Here is a 25,216-nt window from a genome sequence, read left to right as displayed (position 1 = left end):
GCTGCACATCTTTAATGGGGGCATGAGGAATTCCAAGAGGAACAACATTTGAAACGCGTTGGATTTCATGAATGACAGCGTTGGTGTAGGGCAACTTTTTTCTGTCTTCGTATTTCAAGTTTGCCTTGTTTCCCACCACCGTGTCTATTTCCTTCCAGCATTTCTCTGAGGAACAAATAGCTTGGTTAGTCTCTGAAAAACATTTCACTGGCTCTGTGCAGACATACCTGATATACATCCTAACCAGGTGCCCATCACATATAAGGAGAGTGCAATTACAAAATTCCAAGCCATGAATCTAACCTTTCAAGACACTTCTTCATTTTACATAAGTGAAGTGTTACTATCAGAGGTGGTATTCAGCCAGTTCTGACCGGTTCTGGAGAACCGGTAGCAGAAATTTTGAGGAGTTCGGGGAAACCGGCAAATAGGCTGGCCCCGCCCCTTCTGCCTCCCAACTGATCTTCTTTTGTTGTCCTGAACAGGAGAACGGAGCTGGAAAGCAGGTTAGTGTGGTGGGGAGGGAATGGGGATTTTGCAGTATCCTTCCCCTGCCAAGCCCACCAAGCCACGCCCACATAACCGGTAGTAAAAACATTTGAATCCTACCATTATTACAGGTGAAGAACTCCGTTTCATAATTCTTTACCTTGGATCTCTGGAAAGGCCACCAAATACAGCAATCCCCACTGCAGTGTTCCTGACGTCGTCTCTGCTCCAGCCAGAAGATGATCAGACAGTAAGATTTCCAGCTGTCCTTCTTCAAAGCTTGAACCAATCCTCTCTGGCTTTTGTCAGTTAAAACAAAGAATGTGGTTAAGCCAACTAAGAGAAAGCTTCTCCAACTCACGTGTACTTTTTAACAGAGTTGACAACATCCATTTTAAAAAACAGGGATTCATTCTGAGTAATATGACTGAAAAAGGAAAAGGAAACATGGACAGGAGGAACAATCAATTCTCCTAGTGACAACCCACCAGAGGTGGTAGTCTGCCTGTTCTGACCAGTTCGCCTGAACCGGTAGCAGAAACTGTGGGTGGCCATGCCCACCCACCCTGGCTCTACAGCACACCATGTAGGCCCATTTTTAAGGCAAAGTGCATGCGCGGAAGGTGGAATGCATGCACGCATGCTCACATTTGCAAACCGGTAGGGAAGGGAAGTTAATACTACCCCTGCAACCCACCATGATAAAAAGAGTTCAGGGAAAAAAGGAATGTTCCCCCAGAGCAGAATTCCCCAATGTTTCCGGCTTTGTGGACTGGTCAGGAAGGAGGTGAGGGGATGGTTCACACAAGCATCCAGCTAGCACTCATGTGTGCACAGCTACATTTGTGTGAGTGGCTTGCATGCATGGCTGCCACTCACACAAATGAGTGCGCACAATGTGCTCGCCCACTGCTCATGCAAGTTTCGATGGCCCATTTGCAAACCTGTCACGGTCCACAACATGGGGACCCCTGCCCAAGAGGGTTCTCTCTATAATTGGCAAAGGGGCTGTCAGGTTTCAGTTCAGTTCAACTATAATTCAAATGTGGCTTAGATTTGACTGTCTGTCAGGTTTCCGAAAGATGCCCTAATTAATTCATTAGCCTCGAGCCAAGTTTCAAAAGAAATCCAATCATTTATTAGGAGCACCATTTTGGCAATACCGCTTTGCAGTCAGATCTGAGCCTCATTTGAATTGTAGCTGAACTGTACCCCTGTTCCTTCCCTCGCCTCAGTCTGTGTCATAAATCACATTCTCCAATGTGGTGCACCCCTCACAAGCTTGCTGTAGTAATCTGAGATCTGACTCTAGCCGAAGCTATGCATGGAATGCGCTCCCCACTTTTCCTCGCCATGGCAACTTTATGAGTTGACAGGGGCCATTCTTCTCAGTCCTGATGGAAATTTCTATCCTATTTGGTTATGTCTACACAACATGCAAAGCAGAGAAACGCAGCTACCTTCACACAATATGTCCCCCGGATAGAACATTTTCTTTAAGAAAAATTGAGTTCGTTGACGGTTCATTCACCAAGTCCTTCCGTGTCTCCTGATTTTTCTAACTGCCCCAAATCATGCATCTATTATAATTTCATTTTCTTTTCTTTCACCATGTATGTCCCAAAGGTGCTTTTTTCAGGAGGCAGCTGGACTTTTTTCTTTTTTTTTCTTTTGAAGATATTTTGCTTCTCCTCCAAGAAGCTTCTTCAGCTCTGACAGGATGGTGAGGAATGGAAGGATTGATACTCCTTGCAGACAGCTGGTCATTTACATCCTTTTAAGAGGGTCCTTGAGGCCACTTGGAGGTTTATCTGTGTCCTGAGGGTTACCTGAGTGGTGCAAATGGTTCCTGTAGTCTGCAATTTTTTTTCCATACAATTATACAATTATAACAGTTATACAATTTTGGATGAACACCCTTTGAATGGTATGAGAGTAGGAATGCATTCCCAGAGGGGGGAAATGCAGACTAAAAGAACCAGAAGCATCACACAGGTGACCCTGAGGAGACAGATAATCCTCCAAGTGGCCTCAATGACTCTCTCAAAGGATGCAAATGACCAGCTGTCTGCAAGGAGTATAAAATCCTTCCATTCCCCACCATCCAGTCAGAGATGAAGAAGCTTCTTGGATGAGAAGCGAAATGTCTTCAAAAGACAAACAAAAAAGTCCAGTTGCCTCCTGAAAAAAGCACCTTTGAGAGAACCATGGCCTGGCTGACTGAAAATCTCTACAGGCTTTCACAGGTATGTCTCAGCATCTAAAAAAGTCCCTGTATCAATGTTTTTGGTATCTTCTCAAGTCCTGTAATGTGAGGAAAACTATTCCAAAATGACAGGGGAAGGAAATCACCCCAAATTCAACAAAAAGAGACCGAGGGAACCTACCTTCTGCGTTTCTTCTAAATACGCATCGGTGAAATCTCGCGGTTCTCCGGGAGTCATAGTCGCCTTGTGCTCTGCCACCTCCTTTTTAATAAAAACATCTACTTTCTTTGCGGTGGCTAGTATTGTCTGGTGGGGCAGGGGAAGGCTTCTCACCAAGGGCACCTCATTGTAAAGCTGCCAGCAAACAGGAAAAAATGAACATTGACTAAATTTTATTTTCATGGATATATATTGAGCAGGAAAATAAATTCCTATTTGTTGTACAGAGTTTATGGAAATATCTCTTATCCTCAAGCTGATGGGATGTAAAATATGCCTATAGGGAAACAGTGGCTCAGTGGCTAAGACACTGGGCTTGTCGATCAGAAAGATTGGCAGTTTGGCGGTTCGAATCCCTAGCGCCGCATAATGGAGTGAGCTCCCGTTACTTGTCCCAGCTTCTGTCAACCTAAGCAGTTCGAAAGCACATAAAAAATACAAGTAGGAAAATAGATTTGTTCTATCCTTGACCTACGACCGGTCTGCCTGCCTGACAGCTAGCAAGCTGGCTGAGGCAGGCTGCTCAGGCTGTGTCCATTGGCGTCCCTGCTTGACAGCTTCCTATAAATAGCTGTCAAGCAGGGAAGATGCTGATTCTCTCCTGTATATAGTTTTGACTGTGCCTGTTGCAATAAACCGCGTTAAATCTCCTCAGACGTGTCTAGCCTCGTCCCTTCGCCTAATCTTCAACAGGATCCACCTTTGGTGGGAAGGTAACAGCGTTCCATGCGCCTTTGGCGTTGAGTCATGCCAGCCACCTGACCATGGAGACGTCTTCGGACAGCGCTGGCTCTTGGGCTTTGAAACGGAGATGAGCACCACCCCCTAGAGTCAGGAATGACTAGCACATATGTGCGAGGTGAACCTTTACCTTTATCTTAAAATATCTAGACCTAGTTACTTGCGGGATCGTATCCTGCCCCATACATCCCTGCGACCAATTCGCTCGCACAGAGAGGGACTTCTCCAGGTGCCGTCTACCAGACAGTGTCGGGGGGCGACGCCTAGGAGCAGAGCCTTCTCTGTGATGGGCCCAGCCCTGTGGAATGACCTCCCCCCTGATATCAGGACTACCTCTGACCTCCGCTCCTTCCGCGCAAAGCTCAAGACCCACCTCTTCCAAGTAGCTGGCCTGGCTCAACCATAGTTTTATCATATCGCTCCTGACGGGTTTTTAATTGTGTATTTTGTATTTTAATTGAGGGGATTTTAAATTGAAATTTTAATTCTATTTTATTCATCTGTTTACCTCCTCCATGCATATGTATATGCATATGTACTGTTTATATTTGTATATTTTATGTGTTTTTATTGTACGCCGCCCCGAGTCCTTCTGGAGAGGGTGCGGCTAACAAATAAAATTATTTATTATTATTATTATTATTATTATTATTATTATTATTATTATTATTATTATTATTATTATTATTATTACTATTATTATTATTATTATTACTATTATTATTATTATTATTATTATTATTATTATTATTATTATTATTATTATTATTATTATTATTATTATCTCAATAGGTTAGATTTCAGTACAGAAACATTGACTAATTTGATCACGGCGGATCTTCTTTGTAGTATATGGAACAGGGAAAAAAATACCTTGCAATATTCTCTCATTCACAATTTGATCGGGAATCAAGTGGCCCAATAAGATCACATTTCAGTGCTGAAACTAGCCCTCATTCAATTGGGATAACTGCAAGTTGGGACCAAATTGCTTCACCCGCTTGTCCTTACACCCCGGTGGAGATGCTGCTCTAATTGCAATTGAAAACCAATGCATTCCAGAACGAGTGAGATATGGACATTTAAATTTCAATTTGTTGTGGGTTAATTTCAAACCATCTTCAGGATCCTTGTGAAGCATACCAATCCCCAGGGTCCTGTTGTCATTTTGGAACTTTGATGTATGTCATCAAGCAGAGTCCTAAGGAACATGTTGTCATATTCAAAACGTTTCCCAAAGAGTACAGTAGAAATTACGTTGATGACTGCAGTGTCCACAAACTCATGAGGGCCAAAAGGCATACCTGTGAAAGAAAAGAAAATGAAATTATCATAGTGTCAACATTCCAGATAGCATCCAAAATAAAATCAGATCCAAGGCAAAGTACTGCTCAAAATTCCAATCTATTAAGAGAGCCATGCTGGCACATCGGAGAAAACCCAAATCTGAAGCTTCTCAGTTGTCCCCACCCAAGTTAAAGTTCATGATCTTGCCCCCACACCCACCAATCCATCACGTGGTCCAATCTTCCACTGCCATGCTGGCAGTTCCACCCATCCAGTTCCAGTCAGGTGCAGAGGTGCCAAGACAAAGGATGACCTTGGCAATTTAGAAAGGATTTTTATTTTGGCTACATAACATTCTACTGCTTACTATCCCCCCTCCCAATTCCCCACTATAGAAACAACATAGTAGAAGTATGGCAGGCCAAAGATCCAAAAGGAACATGGCTGCAGGCCTGACACATAGATGCATAGATGTTTTGGGGCAGTGAAAAAAAAAGGAGACAGGCACTGTACATTGAAGGACATGGTGAATGAACAGTCAACAAATTAAATTTCTCTTGAAGAAAATGCTGTGATTAGCTTCCATCTTTTGGTTCTTGTTTTGCCTTCCAGTGATTTGGGGGGGAAAAAGGATGATTCTTTCATCTCTGTGAAAGCCCTTCAGATATTGGAACACTGCTATCACATCACCTCTGGTCCTTCTTTCCACTAGACTAGCTATACCCATTTCCTGTAACTGTTCATCATATGTTTTAGTCTCCATGCCCCTAATTATCTTTGTTGCTCTTCTCCACCCATTTTCCAAACTGTCAACATCCTTTTTTGTAATGTGGTGACCAAAACTAGATGCAGTACTCCAGATGTGGTCTTCACATCATCTTGATTCTAAAGGTAAAGGTTCCCCCATACATATGTGCTAGCCATTCCCAACTCTAGGGGACGGTGCTCATCTCCGTTTCAAAGCTGAAGAGCCAGCGCTGTCCTAAGACATCTCCATAGTTATGTGGCCGGCATGACTAAAAGCCAAAGATGCATGGAACGCTGTTGCCTTCCCACCAAAGGTGGTCCCTATTTTTCTACTCGCATTTTTACATGCTTTCAAACTGCTAGGTTGGCAGAAGCTGGGACAAGTAACGGGAGCTCACTCCATTATGCAGCGCTAGGGATTCGAACCACTGAACTGCCAACCTTCTGACCAACGAGCTCAGGGTCTTAGCCACTGAGCCACTGTGTCCTCTCTTGATTCTACCCCTGTGTTAATGCAGCCTAAAATTGCATTGGCTTTTCTGGCTGCTATGACACACTGCTGGCTCATATTTAAATGTCTACCAGGAACAGTGAAGTGACAATTCCCAGTGATCCCATCCAGTCCCAGGAGAGCTTACTTATGTTTTCTGTAAACACTTGAATCAGATATGATGCCTCCTCCAGGATATTTTCTTCCATTGATTTTTTGCCCATTCCAAAGTTTCTGAGAAGCATCAGTGCAAACCTTTGCTCTTTCCATATTTCACCATATCTTAACGTCAGGATACCTGGAAAAAACATTGGACAATCATTCAAATGTCTATGGAGATTCTCGGTCATCCGTCATGATTGTCCCAAAGGTGCTTTTTCAAGAGGCAACTGGACATTCTGGTTTTTCTTTGAAGACGTTTTGCTTCTCATCCAAGAAACTTCTTCAGTTCTGACTGGAAGGTGGGGAATGGAATGATTTATATTCCCAAAAATGACCAGCTGTCTGCAAGGAGCATAAATCCTTTTATTCCCCACCATCCAGTCAGAGCTGAAGAAGTTTCTTGGATGAGAAGCGAAATGTCTTCAAAGAAAAACCCCAGAAAATCCAGTTGCCTCTTGAAAAAGCACCTTTGGGACAACAATCATTCAAGTGATTTATCTTCTTATTTATATTTAAAGTAAAGGTTTCTTTTCAAATACGACAAATTTAGTAAATGAACAGAGATTACAATGGTTTTGCACTCACAGCAAAATTAATAAAAGGTAACCATGCCAAGCAAAATACATTGAGTTGTTGTTTCTATGGCGTAAAAAAGAAGAATTTTCACAGCTGAAAGCCCATATCTCTATATTATTATTATTGATTAATCTTTGATGAGATTCACAGCCTTTGGGGCTGGTTGGTAGCTCAACAGCTCGAGTCCTAACCAAGGACCTAGGAACTGTTAAGGTAACATTGGAGGATTTAAGCTGTTCCAAGTAGGATGGTTTTTTGTAGAATCAGATTGTCCCATAAATTTAGAATTTCCAGATAGCAATGTAGCTCTTTAGGTATTTCTCCAAGAGCTCCAATTACAATAGGGACAGCACACAATTTCTTTTTCCACAGTCACTCAACTTCAATTTGCAAGTCCCGATACTTTGTGATTTTTTTCTTGCTGCTTATCTTCAATTTGTGCATCACCAGGTATTGCAATGTCAATGAACCAAACTTTTTTCTTTTCAACTATTGTTATGTCAGGTGTGTTGTAGGCCAACTGGTTAAGATCAGGAGTACTGAAAAAAAGAAACAGAAGGCTTTATTTTGGCAGCTGAAGAACAAGCCTTAGACACAAATTACATGAAGGCAAAAATTCAGCATGTTACCACCAACAGCAAATATTGCCTCTGTAATGAGAAAGATGAGACAAACTGACAACCTACAACACCATGACCGAGTTGCTAAGATCATTCACTGGAAATTGTGCCAGAAATTTGGATTTGAGTACAGCAAAAACCACTGGGAACATCAGGTTGAGATGGTTCTAGAGAAGGAAAAAGTCATAAACCTTGTGGGATTTCAGAATCCAGACTGACAGGCACTTGGCCTACAACACACCTGACATAACAATAGTTGAAGAGAAAAAAGTTTGGTTCATTGACATTGCAATACCTGGTGATGCTATTTGGAAATTCTAAATTTATCGGACTTGAACATTCTGACTCTACAAAAAAACCACCCTACTTGGAACAGCTTATATCCTCCGATGTTACCTAACACTTCCTAGGTCCTTGGCTAGGACTCGAGCTGTTGAGCTACCAACCAGCCCCAAAGGCTGTGAATCTCACCAAAGATTGACATCATCATCATCATCATCATCATCATCATCATCATCATCATCATCATCATCATCATCAATATTACAAAAGAAAGGAGAAGAGAGCTAGTTCCAATATTTCAAGAGAAACTTTGATCAACCCTCCAGATTGCAGAAAATTAGAATACCAAGAATAAACAGAGTAGGAGGCGGGGATTGGAAATTATATTCAATTACCTTTCTTCCTAGTGATGACATCCATTATAGGAAATGATGCCCTCCCAGCAAAGTCTATGCCTTGTATCACGAGAACCTCCTTGGCTGAAGGAAACCCATAAGTCAAGACCAGAGGGGTCCTTCCAAGATAAAGACTGAAGACAGGACCATATTTTTTCCCTAGCTGAAATAAAGTAGCCAGAATTGTTAGCATAGAGGCATCGGGAAATTAGTGGGGACCAATCACTGCAATGTTTTAACATAATATGTCATCAAGGATCTACCTGAGGAATCTATCTGAGCTCCATCTAACTCTGTTACCCAAGTGTTTAGCCAATGCTCCTTCCTGTATACTGCACGAGTTAAAAAGAGGGCTGTGAAAATATCTACAGACCCCTCACATCCTGGACATAAATTATTTCAACTTCTACCCTCAAAACGACGCTATAGAGCACTGCACACCAGAACAACTAGACACAAGAACAGGTTGTTTAGTTTTTGTCTCTTTGCTTCTAATATTTATAAACAATGAGTCCTATAACATTCTTGGTGGGAACCTGAAAATTAAAATTCTGCGAATGAGCAAACCAGCAGTTATACCTGCTGGAACCCACCTCTGAATGGAATCACCAAAGAGGAGAGTGATTTTTATCCTGTCTGGCCAGAATACAGAAGGTTGTTCTTGTGCAAGCATATTTCTTAGAAGAAGAGTTCAAAATGTGCTCTCTCGTGGTGCCACAGCAGGGAAGGAGCAACTGAGAGATTATAGCTCCACTGAGCACCACTCCCAAATGTTGGCATTTCTCCTTCCTCTTCATGCTTCCAAAGCTGCCAGGGGCAGTATTGTCGAAAGAGTCTTGAGTGGTCCCAGAAGTGCTTTTTCAAAAGGCAATTGGACTGTCTTTTGTTGACCCGGAATCTTTACTTTACTTTATTGTCATTGTACGTATATACACAGTTTACAACATACAACAAAATTCACATAACACCCAGAGACCAGGCCCAACACACATAACAATCCCCAAACATACCCCCACCCATCAAAACAATTCCCCACCCCTAAACCACCCAAACATCCACACAATAGACCAAGTAGGGCTGTCCAACAGCTCACTGATGGTGGCTCTTTAGTTCATTGTTGAGTGCAATTATAGCTCTGGGATAAAAGCTATTCAGGAGACGTGTGGTCCCAGTTTTAATTGTTCTGTATCTTCTGCCAGAAGGCAACAGTCCAAAAAGATTGTGAGCAGGGTGGGAAGAGTCTCTGAGAATGTTACACAATTTCCTCAAACAGCAAGATACAAAGATGTCCTCCAGGGCTGGTAGTTGGAGCCCGGTGATATTCTGGGCAGTTTTAATGATTCTCTGCACAGCTTTTTGGTCCTCTGCAGAGCTGGTCCCATATCATATCTGGGGGAAGCTAAGAAGGTATGTATGTACGGATGGCACCATTATCTCTAGACACCTGCAGGGCTGGTGGAAAGTCCCCAGGGAAACACCCAATGTCCTGAGATACTGTAGACCACCCAGTGTCCCTAAAGAACCTCCTTGTGTATTAAGAACATCTTGATAACTTATCTACTGTGTGCCAGACTTTCTGGATGATTCTTGTATATCTTATGTGCCAGCCTTGCTAGGTGGAGTTTAGGAAAAAGGTTTAAGCAATAACACTTAGATTTATATTCTGCTTCATAGTGCTTTACAGCCCTCTCTAAGCGGTTTACAGAGTCAGCATACTGCCCTCAACAATCTGGGTCCTCATTTTACCCACCTCGGAAGGGTGGAAAGCTGAGTCAACCTTGAGCCTGCTGAGATTTTAACTGCCAAATTGCAGGCAGCTGGCAGGCAGCAGAAGTAACCTGCAATACTGCACTCTAACCACTGTGCCACCCATGGCAGTGGTTAAGATACAAGAATCTCTGTGTGTTCGGGGCTTCCTCTCTGTTATTGGGGCCCCGTCTTTGCTCAGCTGAATAAACACGTATATTTAATGGCAATACCTGGTATTTTGTCTCTATTTTACCAAGCCTCATCTCAAATTCAACACCACACTTTTTTTTTTCTTGAAGACGTTTTGCTTCTCATCCGAGAAGCTTCTTCAGCGCTGACTCTTCAGAAGTGAAGACGTTTCTTGGGTGAGGAATGAAATGTCTTCAAGGAAAAACGAAGAAAGTTCACTTGCCTTTTGAAAAAGCACCTTTGGGACAACCATGACTTGGATGACTGTGAATCTCCGTAGAGGCTCTTGAGTGGATTGCCAAAATCACAGAAGATGGGAGATAGAAGATATCATGGAACTATTAAGCACAATGTCCCCTGATGACCCTTTGCAACATCCTGCCGTCTTCCCCAATGACTTTGCTTGTCGGAAGCCAGCAGTGAAGATTGCAAATGGTGATTATCTGAGTACAGAACACTATTACTCTCATAATTATGAATAAGTATTGTTGCAATCACATGATTCCAGGGAAACTATGGTATAATAATGGCATAATTACAACTGTCCCTCCTGGCAAATGTATTATCATCTGGTTATTTTAGGGGTTTTTTAATTTATTGTGTCTATTTTAGGGGTTTAAAACTTATATTTATATTGCTTTGTACAGTTCTTTTAATTGCATTTTAACCTCCTCCATGCCAACTGTACATATTTAACTTTTTTATTGTATTTTGTTATATTCTGTATGGACTGTACACCGCCCCGAGTCCCTTTTGGGAGAGGGGGCGGTCTAGAAGCATCAAATATAAATAAATAAATACAAAATATAAATGGTAGCCGCAACCTCAAGAAATGGACATAAGTCCCTTCATGTAGGGTTAACATAATTTTGAGTGGTCAATGAATGAAAGGTTGTTAACCAGGGATGACCTGGAATATTATTTATCTACCTGTACTTGATTCTTCTGTTTCATTTCTTTTTTTAAGAAGTTTTTAATTTATTTTTCAATTTTAAAAATAATCCCTTAAGCAGTGTGTCATCTGGGTACAAATATTTCTGTGCAAAATCCTTCCACGTATAATACATTGAACAGTGAATCGTTGTAAAGCTATTTATTTCCTACTTAACATATCTTCTAATAAAAATGCAATAATAACATTAAACATTTCATTTCTTTACAGTCTTTCATAATATAAAGAATAAAATGGCGGGGGATATAGAATGGCATTACTTTGTATTCAGCTGAATCATAAATTACTGATTGATGTAGATAAACAAAAGCCTTCTCGAATAGCAATAACACGTAGAGTTATATACCTCTTCATAATGTTTTGTAGCACACTCTGGGCAGTTTATCAGACTATTGCCCCCAACAATCTGAATCCTCGTTTTACTGATCTTGGAAGGAAAACTGAGTCAACCTTGAGCCGGCCAGGATCAAACTGCTGGCAGTGGGCAGAGTTTGCCTGCAATACTGCATTCTAACCACCAGCACCAAAAGGGCTTTTGAACTTTCTAAACCAGCAGCCCTCAACCTGTTGAGCACCAGAGAGGGAGGAGGGAGGTTTTTCCCTTAGACGGGAGGGTGTGCGGTTTTGTGTGCTGCCATTTATCCCACAGATGGGACTTTGCTTGTTTGTGCAACTTGGTTTCTTTAGACTGCAGACTAGTGCCAGTCCATAAAAAAGGAGTTGTGGACAGGGGTGGGATTCAGCCAGTTCGGACTGGTTGGGGTGAACTGGATGCTAATTTTACATCTGGTTCGCCGAACTGGTAGTTGCAAGAACTAGCTGGCCATGCCCTGCCCACCCCACCCCGCCCATCCCAGGAGTCTAACCCATTCATCATGCCAGGTAAGTGCAGGGTCGTTCAGAGGCTCTGGGGGGGCAAAAACCAGGCCTCCTGAAAGTTCCAGAAGTCCAGAAATGGGCCTGTTTCTAGCCTTTGGAGGGCCTCCAAAGGCAGGAGGAGGTCATTTTCACCCTCGGAGGCTCAAGAAAAGCTTCCGGAGTCTGGGTAGGGTGAAAATGCACCCCCTGCCTGCCATGGTGCAGGAGGCCGAGTAGGCCATGCCCACCATGCCCATGGCCACTCAGCAACCAGACAGAGAGCCAGTTGCTAAAATGTTTGAATCCCACCCCTAGTTGGGGACCCGTGTTCTAGACTATCAAATTTCTCCAGTAGGTTTTGGAAAGCGAGTGTTTGGTATGAAGACTTTTTTGAAGGTGAACCTAATTCCCCTTAAAGAGCTGGTGAACGTTTCAGAAGTTTGATCCCATATAGGCACTAGGATTCCTCTCCCTCAAATGGCAGTGATTTTCACACTGCCAAAACACTCTTAAAACTTTTAGATCCAAATCAGCAAAATAATTGGCTCTCGTGGGGAAAAATGAATAGACACACCCTATTCCCTTTCAGTTCTTTCTGCAGTGGCAAAAAAAAAAAAGGTTAACACGAGAGCGGATAAAAAGCCTTACCTGATCCAACTTCTTGAGAGGCTCCCTCTTATTGAAATAAAGCAGATTCCCAAGCAGGGGAAGGCTCCATGGCCCAGGGGGCAAACCTTTGGGGCGTTGCCTCTTCCAGAACCAGAGGAATAGGAGAGAAAGAACGATCAGCCACCCGAAAACAGACATGCCGAAAATGCAGACTTATTCTGTGCTCCTCCGTTGTTGCTGTGTCTCTGGGGAATCAGCCAAAGATTAAACCTTTCAAAGTAAACTTTGATCAGAAGCCAGGTTTCATAACTTTTGCACCTTTGGCAAGCAGAAAATTGAAATCATTTTTCCTCGGGAAAAGGAATGTCAAAATACAGCACTAGATTTCCCCCTCCTCCCCTCCGCTAAAATGTCATAAAACATTTCCTTTTATGAATCTGGAGAAGAATGCACCAGAATTCACCAAACAAAAAGAAAAGGAAAAAAAAAACCAAACAAACAAACGAAGGCATCTCTGGCCCTGACCATGCCTCCAAGGAGGCTGCAATGTCCTTTGCCTACCAACACCGCCCCCAGAAAACCAATCACCACGAGGTGCACAATCTGGTCACACAAATACGTTTTCTTTTAAAAAACAAACAAACATGGATCTTTATAATAATACAATACAATACAATACAATAGTAGAGTTGGAAGGGACCTTGGAGGTCTTCTAGTCCAACCCCCTGCCTAGGCAGCAAACCCTATACCATTTCAGACAGGTGGCTATCCAACATCTTCTTAAAGACTTCCAGTGTTGGGGCATTCACAACTTCTGGAGGCAAGCTGTTCCACTGATTTATTGTATTGTATTGTATTGTATTGTATTGTATTGTATTGTATTGTATTGCATTGCATTGCATTGCATTGCATTGCATTGCATTGCATTGCATTGTATTAGATTAGATTTCTCAAACATGCTGGAGTTTTGAAGAACCGTTCCATGAATATATGGATTTCTGAACAGGCATTTTCATATATGTGTTAGGTTCTTGGAGAACTGTGAAACTCGGAAAATATGGTGAGATGTTTTGAAAAGCAGATTTGAAGCGAGCGAGGCAAGCCCTTTGTAAATATATAGTAAGTTGGAAAAACAAGGTAAAGTAATTGAGTGAAGTAAGGATAATACACTGTTTTTGACCCAGGACGATCTGTATATCACATTTGGGATGATTTGAGATAGACAAGATGCCGTGGAAAGTTTTCCACCGGGGGGGGGGGGGATTACAATAAACAGCTTGTTAACAGAGAGTTTTGAAACAAGCAAGGGGGCTATGATATTTAACTTTACATTTTAGTATGTACAGCAAAAGACATTTCCAGGACAGTTACACTGGGTCCAATGTTTTATTGTGCGTTTAATTTAAAAAAACCACTTTTGTTAAAAAAAAAAGAAAAAAAGAAAACCTCCAGTGTTGGAGCATTCACAACTTCTGGAGAAAAGCCGTTCCATTGAATACAGAATAAAAGATTTGGAAGGGAACTTGAAGGTCTTCTAGTCCAACCCCCTGCTCAGGCAAGAGACCCTATACCCAAACTTTTGGAGGCAAGCCATTCCGTTAGCTGATTGATCTCACCATTAGGGATTTTCTCCTTAGTTCAATCAAATCCAAAGACATTCAAATCAAATCCAAAGACCTTATTCTGGCATTATCGCATCAAGATCCAAAGGCCATGGTTCAATCATGCTGGATTGTCACATCCCCCAAAGATCTGGGAGACTATACATGGTCAGCCCTGTGAAAAGTGGATGCCGTAGTCAAACTATAGCAAAGCTGCTCATGTGGCCACCAGTGTCAGAAAGTCAAATATTTTGTATATTTTTCATAGCTTCTAGCTTTGAAAAAAAATATTGTTTGTATCCCAAACAACACTAAATATATTGATTTATGACCATCATAAAGGTTAGATTGATCTCATGGGAGCTTTCGTAAGAAGATTTGATATCTGCAGAGTCAGAGTCCAAAGTTTTACATTATTGGTTTAGATTTCTGGTTGTTCCTTTCAAGCTGGCTTGAAATAGGGTGTTATATGCCCTGAAAACTCCACAGTCTTCTACAGTAGAATCAGCACAGAAATCGAGTACCGTAGTTGAAATTACGATGAATTTCTTCCAGCTTTGACTGAGCTACACAAATGTTACAATTGCGTGGAATTTTTTTCTTCAGGCTACTTAAATTCTGGGAATCCTTAATTGAATGCATTTCTTTACAGGCAGATCTTAAACCAACTGTCTAAAAATGCCCTGGATTGAGGTCAAACTTATCCAATGCATGAGGTCTAATTCCAAACTCACATAAAGTTTACTCAAAGAGAAAACTCCCAGCCTACAGTACAAATATGACCAGTGACCAAAAGGATCAGCTTGAGCAGGGTATAAGAATCTTATTACATATATGGACTAAATCTTATATATTTATGGACTAAACAATTAGCAGATAAAAGTTATCTCAGCACACAGGATAAGAGAGGGCGTGGGAAGAGTTTCAGAAAAATACCCTCCCTAATCTTTTGGTGAGTAAAAGGAAAAGAAGAGATAAATACTCTGAAACTTGCAAGATTCTAAAGATAGTGAGCCCTACTTTCAGTTCCTCTTAACTAGAAACTACAATTGCCCAGTGCAAGATAAGTTCATCTTCAAACTTACAGCTTTACAGGCCCAAATGATTGGAAATTTTTTAGGGGGAAAACCCAAACTATAGTCACATCTGCCTGAACTAAGTGCGTGGACATGCTGCATGCAGAAAAAAGGATTGTATTTATCCAGCAATTCTGTACAAGAACATCCGGAGAGCGTTAAACAACAACAGACCTCCTCTGAGGCAAGGTAGAAGAATTTGACTCTGACCTTGAGAAGGAAGTGTGGTTCCCACCCTTCGTTGTCCCTCAAAAGAAGCCATGAAGGATTTCAAGAGTCTGTAGATACATCCTCCAAAATTGTCCCTCTAAAGAGGCCACCATGAAAAAACTTTCAAGAGATGAAGAGACTTTCAATACATCCTCCAAAATAAAGTAAAGATAAAGGTTCCCCTCGCACATATGTGCTAGTCGTTCCTAACTCCAGGGGGCGGTGCTCATCTCTGTTTCAAAGCTGAAGAGCCAGCACTGTCTGAAGACGTCTCCGTGGTCATGTGGCCGGCATGACTAAACACCGAAGGTGCACAGAACGCTGTTACCTTCCCACTAAAGGTGGTTCCTATTTTTCTACTTGCATTTTTACAAGTAATGGGAGCTCATTCCGTTACACAACGCTAGGGATTCGAACTGCCGAACTGCTGCTCTTTCTGATCGACAACTCAGCATTCTAGGCAATAAAATAAATAAAATAAATAAAATAAATAAAATAAATAAAATAAATAAAATAAATAAAATAAATAAAATAAATAAAATAAATAAAATAATAAATAAAATAAATAAAATAAATATAAAATAAATAAAATAAATAAAATAATAAATAAAATAAAAATAAAATAAATAAAATAAATAAAATAAATAAAATAAATAAAATAAATAAAATAAATAAAATAAATAAAATAAATAAAATAAATAAAATAAATAAAATAAATAAAATAAATAAAATAAATAAAATAAATAAATAAAATAATAAAATAATAAAATAATAAATAAAATAAATAAAATATAAATAAAATAAAGTAGCATATCTGAAATCCCAGTGGTGTCTGTTTCTTGACTTGGCCTCACTTATCTGGTTGAGTGGCAAAGACCAAGGGAAGTTGCCCCCCCCCCAAGCCAAGAGCCTCTTTGTCATCCTTCCTCTACAACTCCCCCCCCCCCCCCACTCTGTAAGGAACCCAGATTCTCCTGCCAGGAAGAGTCATTTGATAGAGAAGCGATGGACTCTGCTCTTCTCCATTCTTCCTTTCAGTAACCTTGAAGAAAAAGAAAAGAGACAAGGAAAATGGATTTCATCTCCCTCATAAACCAGACTGATGATCCATTGGAAAATGTGGCATAAAACAGCCCTTTATTTATGCATTTCCAAAAGTGATCTTGTGGTGAATTTGAAGCAGAGAAGGCCTCCAGCTGTTGGAGAGAACAAGGTTGTCTTGAATGGGTTATCTTGCAGATCATCACTTTGATCTATCACTTGGCTGGCGACATTTCAGCAACACCTTAAAGCGGGATGGGGATTGCGTAATCGCAAAGTGTGGTGTCAAATCTGGAGCTTGGGATTTATCTGGCCAGGATAGCTGGAAGCTCCTGACAATGCTGGTGAAAAGGAGGAAGAGCTGCATCCGTGCCAGGATTTCCCCTAAGCAGAATCTTGGTCCTGAAAAGACAAGGAGAAAGAGGGAAGCCAGACAGATTCTGACAGCTGGAAGTTGGCAACCTGTTACAATTCCTTAGACCTGCTTGGTTCTCTACAGTAGGATCCCAAACCTCATGACTGTTCCAAAATTGAAATGCTCCATGATTATGATCAAATTTAATGAAGCTTTTCTAGATTAAAAAAGGCCCTAAAATCATCTAGCCGGATCGTTAATCTCATGCTAAACTGAAGGAAACTAAAGAGGAAGAATGGAATGGTTGACTGAATGAAATATTGGGCCAAATTGCAAATATCCTAGAAATAAATTTAGCAGAGATGCGTCCAAAGTTGGTGAGGTTTTTTGCCTTCTTTTATCCTTGAAAAAAGGGACGTGGTGGCTCAGTGGCTAAAGACACTGAGCTTTTCGAGCAGAAAGGTTGGCAGTTCAGCGGTTCGAATCCCTAGTGCTGCGTAACGCAGTGAGCTCCCGTTACTTGTCTCAGCTTCTGCCAACCTAGCACTTCGAAAGCACGTAAAAATGCAAGTAGAAAAATAGGAACTGCCTTTAATGGGAAGGTAACAGAGTTCCATGCTCTTGATTGCGGTTGTAAAGCAAGGACTACCTGTATTCCAGTGACTCAGCCCTTCTTATCAGGGTCCCTTTTTGTCAATGAAGCTTAGATTTATTTTTATTTCTGGGCTGCAATGATGATCTGATTCCAGCTTTGCTTTTCGTTACAGACATGTGTTCTTTTCATTACTGCAAAGGTATTTTTCCATCACTGTTGTAACAGTGAATCATTGGTAAACAAGGTAGTCACTAAATGAGGAGTACTTGTAAATCCTATTAGAGAAACATCCCCTGGAGGATTTTACTTTAGAGAATCTCTTTCAACTGAGGCAGCTACTAAGAAGGCACAAGAATTGTCTGAAGGGGGCTCAGGAATTTACCAGGTTGCCTGCTTTATCTTATGCCAACCATCTCCGAAGAGACTTTCACACAGAGAACCTTCCACAAGGCTCTCACAGACGCAGGAGATGATGTCCCCAGAGTGAATTCTGTGACCAGAAGGAAACATTTTTCAGCTGTTCTGCAATAATAGTTTTCAACATGGTCCCCTGTGATTCTTTTTGGCTCCCTTTTCCTAGGGAACACTGACGTGTAATCAGAGCCCAGGAGCTGACTTCCATAAATCTCTAAAGAAAGGTTGGGTTGTTTGGAATCATTGCGTGGTGCAAGAATTGTTAGTCAATGTGTGCATGACATACACACAGAGAGAACAAGATTGTGTGTGTGTGTCTGTGTGTGTGAAAGTGTGAGAGAGAGACAGAGAGACAGAGAGAGTGATACAGAGACTGAGAGAAATGCAGAGAAAATCATTCACCTGCTGAAAATGCCAAAAAGGCTTCCGGCTTCACAAACTCTCCCTCTTCATTCAGGAAGTTGGAGGGGTTGAACTCATTGGGAAACTTCCACTGGGATTCATCACGATGGGCAGACTGGATGTTGACCAAAACCATAGTGTCCTGCAGAAGGCAAAACAAATAAGATCATCTCGAAGAAAACCCTCATTGTCAGACATGGCTCTGGATGAACTCCCAGAAGGACCCTATTGAGATATGGTTGAAGAAAGAGACAGACAGACAGACAGAGAGGCACGGAGAGAGAGAAAAACAGACACAGAGAGAGAGACAGAGAGAGAGAGAGACAGAGAGAGAGACAGCAAGAGACACAGAGACAGACAGACAGAGAGACACAGAGACAGAGGCACAGAGAGAGAGAGAGAAACAGACAGAGAGAGACAGACAGATAGAGAGACAAATAAAGAGACAGAGAGAGAGACAGCGAGAGACACAGAGACGGAGAGACACAGAGACAGACGGAGACAAAGAGACAGACAGAGATAGAGAGAAAAACAGACACACAGAGAGACAGAGAGACAGACAGACAGACAGACAGACAGACAGACAGACACAGACAGACAGACAGACAGACAGAGAAAGACCTCACAGATTTGCCTGGAGAATCGCCAACACGATACCATTCCCACTCAAAGGTTTCCACCTTTACCTTGGGAATTTTGTATCCCAAAAGTTGCACATCATTAATAGTTTTATGAGGAAGTCCCAGTGGAAGTACACTTGATATGCGCTGGATTTCATGAATGACGGCATTTGTGTAGGGCAACTTTTCTCTGTCTTCATACTTCAAGATTGCCTTGTTTCCCAGGACTTTGTCTATTTCCTTCCAGCATTTCTCTGAGGAACAAATAGCTCAGTTACCTTCTGGAAAACATGTCATTGACTTTAAGTAGACATTGGTTTGCTTCCAAGCGATGTACACAGATCTATGAATCTCCTGCCATGATATCTAACTCCCTTCTTTCCCATGTTATGCAATTGGTGAAGATATTACTATGTCTACTAAAGGACACCGTTTGACAGTTCTGTACCTTGGACCTCTGGAAAGGCCACCAAATAGAGGAATGCCCACTGCAATGTTCTTGAGGTTGCCTCTGTTCCAGCATTGATTAGGTCAAACAATAAGACTCGTAGTTGCTCTTCTTCAAAACTGGAACCTTTCCTCTCTGGCTTTTGTTGGTTAAAACAAAGAAAGGAAACAGGATTGTTAACATCTATGTATTCGAGGGAAGGGAAGGGAAGTAAGATAGAAAAAGGGAAGGGAAGGGAAGGGAAGAAAGATAGAAAAAGGGAAGTGGATGGAAGAAAAGGGAAGGAAGATAGAAAAAAGGAAGGAAAGGAAAGGAAAGGAAGATGGACAAAGGGAATGGAAGGGAAGGAAGCTTTGTCCTGACGACTTCCTTCTGAAAAATATCACTAAAAAAGAAAAGGAAGCAGGAAGTTGAGGTGGAGGAGGAGAAGAAGCAAGCAAGCAAGCGGCAAATCTTTCAAATGACCAAGTTTCTCCAAAAATTCATCAGGGCAAAAACAGTTCAGGAATTTAATGATGAAAAGGAGGTGTCCCCACAGTTTCCTGGCTGGGGAGTTCTGGGAGTTGAAGTCCATTTGTCTCAAAGTTGCCAAGGTTAAGGAACTCTGCTCTACAAGGACTCTAGGCAGATCTTCATTGAATTGATCTTGAAGAAATGTCCAGGCAGGGAGTGGAATTTCTGCTTACTGTTATTTCTTTCAGACAAACATCTCCGCCCATGTTGTCCCGTTCTGCGCTGCCATCTATACAGTACATCGCACCATTAACTAAGTTTGGATAATTATTTCACCTTTTATAATATTTTCAATTATATTCTACTAATTCTTATTCATATGTAGAGCTTATAAAACTCATCGTTTTTCAGAGAGAGAGAGGGGCGGATTCATATGGATGGGTAGATGAAAGAAAGAAAGAAAAAAAGAAAGAAAGAAAGATACATAGGATGGATAGATAGGATGGATGGATGGATAGATAGATAGAGAAAGAGATAGAGAAAGAGATAGAGAAAGAGATAGAGATAGAGAAAGAGATAGAGATAAATATATGATGGATGAATGGATGACAGATGGTTGATAGATGGATATGGATGGATAGATAGGAGATGATAGATAAATGGTAGATATATAGACAGAAAGACAGTTGATAGATAGATGGATAATGCATGTAACAATCTTCAGTTAGATATTTTGTCGTATCTGCCTTTATGGCTGAAATAAACTGATTTGATTTCATTTTGGGGCCACCAAAACACAAGAGGGAGACTGCAAGAGAGATAGAAAAGTCTTGAAAAATATTAGTGAGCTGTTCACATATTGCAGAAGAGCCAATGTGGACGCCTGGCTTTGAGTTCCTTTCAGTGGTTTTATAGCTGCATATTTATAGTATTTATAGCTGCGCTTTGTCTGAAATTCAGATTCAAAGAGTTTGATTTTAACAGGGAAGGTTCACTCTTTGCTAGGTTTACAGAACAAGCTAAGCAAAGTCCCATAGCAGCACCTGAAGAATTTTCTCTCATTTCCTTCTCCCTGGACAAAATGCATAAAGGACACAAATTCCAAAAGAGTTGCACAGAATTTTTTTAACAAAAAAAAAAGATGTTTGTGGTATTCTAAACACCGGACTAAATTACAGCCATGTGCCAAAGAACTGTTGCACTCCCGAAACTTGTTATGTTAGAGAAAGAGATTCGAGATGAAAATATATAATGTACAAATCAAGAACAAGACTAAGAAATCTACCTTCTGGATTTCTTCCAAATATGCATCTATGAAATCCCGGGGTTCTCCAGGAGTCAAGGTTGCCTTGTGTTCCTCCATTTCTTTTTCAAGCAACGCAAACATTTTATGGGCATTTGTTAATATTTTCTGATGGGGCAGGGGAAGATTTCTCACTAAGGGCACAGCGTTGCAAAGCTGCCAAGAAACAAAAGAAAAGCCAAAATTGGTTATTTGGTTAGAATGCAGTATTTCAGGCTAACTCTGCCCACAGTCAGAAGTTCAATCCTGACCAGCTCATGGTTAAATCAGCCTTCCCAGGTGGGTAAAATGAGGATACAGATTGTTGGGGGCAAATAGGCTGACTCTATAAAACGCTTAGAGAGGGCTGTAAAGCGCTGTGAAGCGGTATATAAGTCTAAGTGCTATTGCTATATACTGAAAGATAAAAGAAAATTCCTAAAGGGTTCATATAAATATCTCTCACAGTTTGAAAGGGAGTCACATGTTTAAATAAACTGAAATTTGACTATAGACCCTAATTTTTAGCCACCTTGGGCAGTGGTGAAAGAGTTGGTCTAAAAAAACAAGAGATTGTGAATTCTAGTCCCATTTTAGGCATGAAAGTCAGCTGGGTGACTTTGAGCCAGTCAGTTTCTCGCAACCCACAACATCAGGAACCAATGGATCCTGAAGTTATGGGGAAAACAGAAGAAGAAGAAGAAGAAGAAGGAGGAGGAGGAGGAGGAGGAGGAGGAGGAGGAGGAGGAGGAGGAGGAGGAGGAGGAGGAGGAGGGGGGGAGGAGGAGGAGGAGGAGGAGGAGGAGGAGGAGGAGGAGGAGGAGGAGGAGGAAGAAGAAGAAGAAGAAGAAGAAGAAGAAGAAGAAGAAGAAGAAGAAGAAGAAGAAGAAGAAGAAGAAGAAGAAGAAGAAGAATTATACCCCATTCAATGTGGATAACTGCTGTTATTCAAGAGAGCCTTCACCCACTCCTCCTGGCACTCTGATCAGAGGGTTCCATAAAACTAAAGGCCTCTCATTGCAAGGAAAATCCATTTCTCCAAATGGGTGAGACCTTTCTCATTCAAGGTCTGGTGATGGTAACATCAAGAATATTGACTTTCTAATCCCCACCAGCTGTGCCTTAAATCTGAATGTTTGTCTGGATTCTCATTTAGGGTACCAGAGCCCAGGGTCCTGCCAGCAGTCTGGCGTGTTGATGGATCAGGTCCAGCAGGCATCTCAGCAAGTTGCTGTCATATTCAAAACGACCGCACTGTCAATCAGCTCGTAAGGATCCAAAGGCACCCCTGCAGAATGAAACGAAAGAGATGACTATAGATCAAGGATAATTTTTACCACATGAAAACCTGGGACAGTTATCAACTGAACCAATAGGGTTGTGAAAGTGCGTAAGCTTACATGCATGCTAGATGTGGTATTCAGCAGGTTCTGGAGAAACGGTAGCGGAAATCTTGAGCAGTTCAGAGAACTACCTCTGACTGGCCCCGTCCCCATCTAGTTTGTGCCACCCGAGCCCCCTCTGATTGGGAGGGAATGGAGATTTTTACAGTATCCTTCCCCTGGAGTGGGGTGGGAATGGAGAGAGAGAAATAAATGGATGCATGGATAGATGCAGAGAGAGAGAGATAAGATAGATGATAGATAGATAGATAGATAGATAGATAGATAGATAGATAGATAGATAGATAGATAGATAGATAGATAGATAGATAGATAGCAGGCAGGCAGGCAGGCAGGCAGAGAAAGAGAGAGAGAGAGAGAGAGAGAGAGTGAGAGAGAGAGATAATAGATTATAGATAGATGATAGATAGATAGATGATAGATAGATAGATAGATAGATAGATAGATAGATAGATAGATAGATAGATAGATAGATAGATAGATGGCAGGCAGGCAGGCAGGCAGGCAGGCAGGCAGGCAGGCAGGCAGGCAGGCAGGCAGGCAGGGAAAGAGAGAGAGAGAGAGAGAGAGAGAGATAATAGATAGATGATAGATAGATGATAGATAGATAGATAGATAGATGATAGATAGATAGATAGATAGATAGATAGATAGATAGATAGATAGATAGATAGATAGATGATAGATAGATGTAAACTTTAAACCGAAAACACCAGCCTGAAGATGGCGAGTGAGACCTCGCCGAAATGTTGCCAAGACAATCTCAATCTTACACGGGAAAAGACCCGAATACAACAAAACCAGCATACCTACACCCGTGAAAATCTACAAAAACAAATAGACAGACAGACAGACAGACAGATAGATAGATAGATAGATAGATAGATAGATAGATAGATAGATAGATAGATAGATGATAGATGATAGATAGATAGATAGATAGATAGATAGATAGATAGATAGATAGATAGATAGATAGATTTAATTGAAGAAAAGGTAAAATGAAAAAGCCCAAAATATTGGGGGGGAAAGGAAAAATACAACAAGTGTTTTAAGGTGACTTAAAACACCAGCCTGAATATGGCAAGTGATACCTCGCCGAAACATTGCCAAGACAATCTCAATCTTACACACAGACACACACACACACACACACATACTGATAAATAAATAAAGGGAGCTAGTATAGATCTATTTCGAGCTAATTAGTATATATAATATAATATTATATATATATATATATATATATATATATATATATATATATATATATATATATATATATATATATATATATATATATATATATATATATATATTTGTGTTACAACCCCTGGTATGCCCAATATATATATGCACATATGTATGTACGTTTATACATACATACATACATACATACATACATACATACATACATACATACATGAAGAAAAGTTAAAATACAAAAGAACCAAATATTGGGGGGGAAAGAAAAAACACAAGACCTAAAAAGTGACTTTAAAAAAGGTTAACACTTGCGCACATAACATCCTCTCTACTTGAATGCTGATTCATATAATACAACAATGTTAATCTCCCACTATGACAATGGAAATGGCCATATTTGCAGCTTCATACTTCTGGGGAATCATCAGACTGCAGGAGGCTACCAAGACATCACAGGGTCAATATGAAGCATGGGGAACACAGAATGAAGGTAAATCTATGTCTCCCAAGATAATGTTGCAGGATCCAATCTGGGTCGGTCACCAGGACCAGAGGTTTAGTTTTCCAAGCTTTCAGACTTATTCTGCAGCCTATTCTCAGGGAACTTCTCTCTCACAAGAATGTGTGAATGGGGAACAGAGACCAGTGTTGGCGAATCTTTTCAGCCCTGACTGCATGAATATGCACAGGGCAGTGCCAGAAACTGGAAGATCAGTTTCCTGGCATAGGTGCATGGGAGCACCGAAAATCACACAAGCAGCTACCCGGCGTGCAGGCTTAACAGCCACCTGCTCTTCCAGCACTCTCATGCACATGAAGACCAGCTGGCCGGTGCACATGCGCGTGCTGGAACCCACAAGAGCAATGGGTGACAGCTGGTGTGGCCCAGAGAGATGGCTCTGCATGCCACTTTGTTAAAATTATTCATGACTGGGAGAGACATGAGAACAAGGTCAGCGAATGAATTGGCATAGCAATAAGTCAGCCAATGGGAACTTGAACACATCTGAGTCTGTGCAAAGAATTGAAACAGAAACTTAAGCAGTCTGCTGCTCTGAGAAGTAAACTGGCAGTCTGTCTGGGCTTGTCTCCTGATGCGAAACTCTCCTGCCTTGTGTTTATTTGGAAAAGCCACCTGTTGGTATTGTACATTTATTCATCTATTCTTATGTATATAAAGAAGTTAATGAATCCTGGTGCATCAGTTACCTGTGTCTGCTTCTGGATTTGAATTTATGCAACAAACACTGACACACGTATGGAAAACATGCCATAGGTTCACCAACATGGACACAGACCCAGTAAATGGTGGCAAAGAGTATTCCATGAAATCAAAAGTTGGTGACCCGTACCATTTTCTAGGATTTTAGACATGATGAAACTTCCCACTTAACTCCAAATTTCTATCAACCGTCTGCCAACCAAGAACTAAGCACTTCAACCTTAGAAACATTACACTTAAATGAAATAAAAGGTAGGTCTTATTTTGGCCAATAGGGCTTCGAATTTTATGCAATCCTAATTCTACGTTTCTCCCG

At 41.2% G+C, this 25,216-nt stretch overlaps 2 protein-coding genes across 3 annotated transcripts in view; both read right to left on the bottom strand.

Annotated features, from left to right (window-relative positions):
* LOC309397354 (cytochrome P450 2J5-like) overlaps nt 1-12,803 on the bottom strand; it is a 30,253-nt gene extending 17,450 nt beyond the window's left edge. The window contains exons 1-7 of one of the 2 annotated variants that reach the window (XM_081963318.1): nt 12,612-12,803; nt 8,216-8,378; nt 6,329-6,478; nt 4,800-4,960; nt 2,877-3,050; nt 650-784; nt 14-165 (exon numbers count right to left, since the gene is read on the bottom strand). In XM_081963318.1, coding sequence (XP_081819444.1) covers nt 145-165; nt 650-784; nt 2,877-3,050; nt 4,800-4,960; nt 6,329-6,478; nt 8,216-8,378; nt 12,612-12,770 — 963 coding nt within the window. In that variant the 5' untranslated portion in view covers nt 12,771-12,803 and the 3' untranslated portion in view covers nt 14-144. Of the gene's footprint in view, nt 1-13; nt 166-649; nt 785-2,876; nt 3,051-4,799; nt 4,961-6,328; nt 6,479-8,215; nt 8,379-12,611 lie in introns of those variants that run through there. The other variant, XM_081963319.1, reaches the window with a different exon arrangement.
* Nucleotides 1-25,216, bottom strand: part of LOC309397352 (cytochrome P450 2J6-like) — a 109,089-nt gene that overhangs the window by 65,404 nt on the left and 18,469 nt on the right. The window lies entirely within an intron of this gene.

Source organism: Natrix helvetica, assembly GCF_964273705.1.
Source record: "Natrix helvetica genome assembly, chromosome: 10".
NCBI lineage: Eukaryota > Metazoa > Chordata > Lepidosauria > Squamata > Natricidae > Natrix > Natrix helvetica.
The sequence above is the reverse complement of the archived record's forward strand: the minus strand, read 5'-3'. Positions and strand labels throughout refer to the sequence as shown.